Source organism: Lontra canadensis, unplaced genomic scaffold (genome assembly GCF_010015895.1).
Source record: "Lontra canadensis isolate GAN:19392208 unplaced genomic scaffold, GSC_riverotter_1.0 scaffold38, whole genome shotgun sequence".
In the NCBI taxonomy this organism is placed as follows: domain Eukaryota; kingdom Metazoa; phylum Chordata; class Mammalia; order Carnivora; family Mustelidae; genus Lontra; species Lontra canadensis.
The window spans coordinates 7,527,937-7,533,883 of record NW_022631032.1 but is presented as its reverse complement, the minus strand read 5'-3'; the positions used below and the strand labels follow the sequence as shown (position 1 = coordinate 7,533,883).

Genomic DNA, 5,947 nt, shown 5'->3' with positions numbered 1-5,947 from the left:
TACCCTGTCCTCACAGCTACTTCCTGAAGTTTGAGTCAGTTCCTTCTGTTTAGGCACTTAAAAAAAAAAAAAAAAAGGATTAAATGCTTGTGGCCTAGTCTTTTGTAAGGCTCTGAGAGTCACAGGGAAGTTATAAAAAATGCTGCTCTTAGAGTTTATATCTGGTCAAGGAAACAAAACATTCAAACAGAAAACACAGGAAAGAAGGTGCAGAGGAGCTTTCATAGCCTGAATAGGTGGGCAATTATATATTGCACGGTAAAGAAATTTGTGGTAAAAGTAATTTTGTGTGGGGTAAAGTAATCAAGAAAGGCTTAATGGGAAAAGTGATTTTTATGTGGATTTTGAAGGGTAAGATTTAAAAAGAAACTCACTTCTATATTACCCATAGCACTTAAAACTGGGATTTGCACAGATAGTCAAACATTGATCAGTTAAATGATGGAAGAGAATAAGTCACAGGGGAAAGGCAAGACAGAAAATTTTAGATTGTTTAGGGGGTAGTGAGGAATCTGGGTTAACTAGTAGAAAAGATTTGGTTCTAGTTAGCAGAAGCAAGTCTGAAAAAACAGTATCAGATGTTGGAAGGTCTTTGTGGCATTTTGTATTATTGTTCAAGATTTGCTGCTCCTGCCTTCCCTCTTGAAGTCAGACTTGCTCAGGTGACTTATTCTGGCCAATTAAGTGTGAGAAGTGAAATACATCACTTTCCAGTGGAGACTTTAAAACCAGTGCAAGCTTTGCCATGCTCTTGTGCCCACTGTTCATCAAGGCAAACTGCAATTCTCGAATGGCTCCTCTGGCAGCCTGGGTCACCAGTTGAGGGTCCCCAGCTGAGAATGACAACACAAATAGACTGAACAGTAATCTTTGCTGGGTTAGCTACTAAAAATTGGGAGTGTTTGTTACTGTATCGGACCTAATCTCTCTCCTAATTCTCTCTCTCTCCTAATTCACCTAATCTCTCCTAACCCTGATAGGGAATTCTGATCTGATTTGTTCCGTTTTAACTTCCCAATGGACTCAAGCAGAGGCTAGATAAAAGTGGCCTAAGATACAGTGGATATGATCTCTATATTAGAAATAATAAGACTTTAGTCACTTCTTAAGGATTCTCTGCCAGTTTGGTGGGGGTGGTGGTAGTTTATTTACTCATCTCTCCTACTTCATGACCTACTTATTATGGCAGCCCCCAAATTTTTTAAGGAAAATTTTATCTTAAAGAACAGTCAATTTGTACAGGGGGATAAGACCTTTTTAGAAGATTTAGAATCCTGATTCAGGGTCAAAAATGGGAATAATCGGGGACGCCTGGGTGGCTCAGTTGGTTAAGCCCAAGTATCTATCTATCAAGAGGCAGGTGGAGGAATGGAAGGGCTGCAGGCTTTCTGGTGTCAGACAGTTCCGGGTTGGAACCCTTATTCAACTTGTTCCACTAGGCAGTGCCCGTGTGATCACAGCCCCTCATCTTCCCTGAGCCTCAATGCCCTTATCTGCACGATGCAGGTAAAAACCTACTTTGTGGGGCGCCTGGGTGGCTCAGTGGGTTAAAGTCTCTGCCTTTGGCTCAGGTCGTGATCCCGGGGTCCTGGGATCGAGTCCCGCATCGGGATCCTTGCTTGGCGGGGAGCCTGCTTCTCTCACTGCCTCTGCCTGCCTCTCTGCCTGCTTGTGTGTACTCTCTCTCTCTGGCAAATAAAATAAAATCTTTTTAAAAAAATGGGAATAATCAGACCAGATATTGTGACCCACCACCTTCCAGAAACAATTCTCTAGAGAAACCATAGAATTTAACCAGAGATGACATGGAGAAACCCTATCTCTCCTTAGCAAATGTCCCAAGTTCATTTCTAATGAGACATCGAGGTGTGTAACAGAAATAGCACGGGCTTTGAAGCCAGAAAACCTTAGTGCAATTCACTTATTGAACTTCAATAAAGTAAGTTAGCTCTTCCTAAGCAGCAACTTAATATAAAAATAATAGTAATGCTGATTCTGCTGTATACCTTATTAGACTTCCCTCCCTCCACTCCCACTCAGAGGGATCCTTAGGGGCCTAATATTTTCAGTATACACAGATAAACATTCTCTCAGGCCCAGGCATGAACAGTATGAATCTCAGGCCTTAAGGCCCAGTTTGTTTGGCTCAATATTAGAATGAATTTCCTCATTCCGCTTCATCACCCTGGGGCCTAGGGGCTAAGACTAGAATGACAACGTGCAGCCATTAACTGGTGCTGGCCAGGGAGAAGGCAGCCTGAATAGGCAGTTTACTAACCCTGAATACATTCCTGGCTGCCCCCCCCCATTCCCCTATCTACTACTTTTCTTCCCCAGCAGGCAAGCACTTGTACACGAGCACCCCTGTATACATCCATTCATACACATGTACACATCACCACAATTTTTGATTCTGAAAATAATTTTATTATTTTACAGTTGTTCAGGAGAGTTCCTGGGTTGCTATGACCAAGAATTTGGTCACCACAGAACAAAGGATCACAGCAGATCAATCAGTCCACCAGTTTTCACTCTTCTTTGGATGGTAAGAGCAGGCAGGGAACACATCATGTGCATGATAAGAAAATAACCAGCAGGAAAGGGTGGGGGAAGGGGAGGCAAGAACAGGCATAAAAGGAATTCAGTCCTGGCTGCCATTCTCAGGCTTAGATTTAGAAATTTTTTTCTTCTCTATATTCACCCTCCACTTTCCTCAGCTCTCTGTTACCACAGAGGGCAGATGACTACAGGCTGAGAAATAGGAATAACTGTCCCCAGTAGCAGAGTACCTAGATACCACCAGAAGCCAGGCATGGTCACCAGTGAGATCCCCCCAGTGGCAGTCAGTGTCTCACCTAGGTCTAGCTCCAAGTATACCGCTTTATGGCTCACATTCGAGGCACGCCCAGACGACACAGGAATGACAAGAAGCTGATTCCCACTGTCCATAGCCAGTTCTTCCTTTCAATGAAGGGAAAGGCAGGGCCATTTACTACCTCAGTACTCATGGGATCAAGGGCATACATGATAGGATCTTATTCTAATAGTCCAGGACCACAGCTCTAACTCCAGTTATGTCTGAACGGCCAGGGAAGGAGACACTGTCCTACCCCGTGATCCGGCAGCCAAGACCCCTGGGGAGTTCTTCAGCTCACACCCTATTTTGCAAGAGACCTAACCAGCCATTCTATGAGCTACTGTTCCCCAGAATTTCGTTTATGGTGGTCCACCTTCCCTCTGAAGCAGGAGGAAATGCAAGGTAAACGAAGCAAAGAAAGTACCAATGGAAATGATACTGGACCATAGATTATTAGGTTTATTAGAACCACCTTCTAAGCTGAGACACATTCCTCAGCATTTTTTACAGGACCACAAAAAATCAGGGCCCTGCAAAATCTGAACAAATCCCAGGCTCAGAGACCAACTGTGTGGCCTCCTCAGATTACACAAAGTGTTGAGGCCTGGGCAGTAGAAGCAAGCAGACTAGCCGGTCCCTGCAGCTCTGCCCTGCACTCACATCCACCTCTGTCTGTGCAGGCACTTTCTGTGGAGGGCTGGAGAGAGAACCTGTGAGTGGGAAGACCGTTCCACTACAACTGACAGTTTTGATGTTAGAGGAATTCCAAGTTCAGAGGGGAGAGGTCAAAAAGGTGAGAATTCAGTTTATAGATGGCCTGTGAAACACAGAATGAGCAGGACGTGAACCATCAGGAAGTAGATGGCGGCTAGCAGGGGCACTCGGGTCCGGGAATGACAGAGTGAACGCAGGACCCGCTTCCATCCAGCACCACTCCGGGTCTGAAAGAAAAATCTGAAAGTCAGAGTCTTATCCTACGGAGGTATGTCCCTTTCCCTCCTCCAAACACTGGAGGAAAGAGGTATCCCGAGAGAAAGTCCCCGCAAGGTCACTTGGCCAGTTCCACTAGGTTCTGCCAACCTTCTATACCCTTCCTCTCTGAGATCCATCAGTGCCTGGACTTTCACCTCCCTTTTCCTTGGCTCCTTGCCCTCACGCAGCCAACGCTTTGTGACAGTATATTCTCCTCTCTTTATGTTTCTCCCCTTCTTACCCTTCGACAAGTGCTGCTCGTAAGATCTATTAGCAGTGCCTGCTCCTGAGTGCCGCAGGAGCCAATGATGGGAGACCGAGCAGAGTCCCAGTCACTGTGCTCCAACCTGTGTTGAGAAAGAAAAGAGTCATGGCTTGGTTCACAGCACGAGCAGCTGCTCAGGTGAAGCTTTCCCCGTCATCTTGCCATGTGATGCAGCCCAAGAGACTTGCAGCAAAGGCTGCTCCCACAGCTCCTGCCCCCACACAAGCAGAGCGCAGGCTGAGTGGTTTCTTTCAGCAGCAGTAAAAGGTGAGGATAACTACTAGGAATGGATGCCTATTACGTAAGAGATGCTGGATTGGGTGCTGTGCATACATTTAACCCTCAGGTTTGACGTTGGTGTTGCTATCTTCAAAGTAAGGCTTAACGAGGTGAAATGTCTTGCCTGTGGTGGCACAGAAAGTAAGGGTAGAGCCAGAATTTAAAACCCAGGTTTGTCTCTAACCCTCATGTTCTTTTTTTCCAATATACCAGAGAAACACGCATTAAATTCTTTTTCATTTACTAAAGACTGGTAGGCAAAGGCATCCAAGAAAGATTTTTGTGGGGTTCTTGGAATTAAACTAAATGGCAGCCTCTACTGTTTTCTTCTTCATTTTTGGCTGATTTGTTTAATACTGGAACTTCTCCACTTAATGAAGCAGCTGCCCTATCCACTCAATGGTTTCTCACAAAAACACAAACTGTATCAAAGGGGCTGCAGGTAACACAGCACATCTGATCAAACATTTGCCTGTAGGGATGTACTTTTTAATTGTGCTAGGGAGGGTGGAACTCTTCACTCCTCCATATAAAGGAAGGGATGTCCATTAGCCTAACATTCTTGGACTCTCTTTGCAGATCACAGAGTTTTCTCCTGGAGAGAAAGAACACCTTAATCTGATTTGTGAGTCTGGAAGGAGAAACTGAGGGAGCACAGCCTCGTTCCCTCCTGCCAGTTTCCCTTTGAGAGCCAGGCTGACCGCACAGTATACCTTCTATGTCTGTTCCTCTGGATGGTAAGCTTTTGGGGGGTAGCCATGACCAGGGACAGTACATCTGGCATGATGTGGGTCAGTATGTCAACTATACTATACCTAGCCTATAGGCTAGGCCAAGGACAAATGAAATGTCTATAAATATTGGTTAGAATATTTGGCTGCTTTTAAATAAGTTCACTGAGTTGCATATACACTACAGAGTCCATGTGACTGAAGCTCTAACACAAGAATGGCAGTATGGGGCCCAGGCAGGCAGCACGTGATTGGCTGCCTACATTTGCATTCTGCACCAAGGCCAAAGAAGACACCACAGAGGGGCTAAGGCTGGATTAATGCGGCTTGTCTTGACCCCAAACACGCTGCAGCACTCATCTCAAAATGAGAATTAGATCCTAATGACTCTCAAGCCTGGTCCCTATACACGGTGTAATCAGAATGGATCAGAAGCGAACAAAGGCTATCCCCCGCAGCCCTTTACCGCCGGATCTGCTCCTCTGCCACGGAAAGGGCACTCTCAGCAGCCACTCTTTGGTCTCGTTCTTCTTCTAGCAGCTTCCTCAGTTCGCTCATCTCCTGTTTAGTGTTGCACAGCTGCTGCTGGGCTTCCGAAAAACTTCAAACGAAAGGACAAAAACAGCGTCAGTAGATGGCAGGACACAGTTTCTGATACAAGGGATTCCAAGTCTTCAAAAGGTTATAAAGCAGAAAAATGTCTAGAAGTTTGTACAAACACAAAAAATAGAAAAAGGAAAAGATTTTAAAAAGGAACATTTTAAAAGCATAACTGTTGAAATAAGCTGCAGAAAATGCCTTAAGAGATTTTAGGGATTGACTGCATATCTTTCATTTGAATAC

The 5,947-nt window shown here is 45.1% G+C and overlaps 1 protein-coding gene across 3 annotated transcripts in view; it reads right to left on the bottom strand.

Moving 5' to 3' along the window:
* Positions 1-2,404: 2,404 nt before the first annotated feature.
* GOLGB1 (golgin B1) overlaps positions 2,405-5,947 on the bottom strand; it is a 108,295-nt gene continuing 104,752 nt past the window's right edge. For all 3 annotated transcript variants that reach the window (XM_032869556.1, XM_032869558.1, XM_032869557.1), the window contains 3 exons: positions 5,571-5,705; positions 4,071-4,176; positions 2,405-3,798 (listed from right to left, as the gene is read on the bottom strand). In XM_032869556.1, the coding sequence (XP_032725447.1) occupies positions 3,664-3,798; positions 4,071-4,176; positions 5,571-5,705 (376 nt within the window). In that variant the 3' untranslated portion in view covers positions 2,405-3,663. The remainder of the gene's footprint in view (positions 3,799-4,070; positions 4,177-5,570; positions 5,706-5,947) is intronic.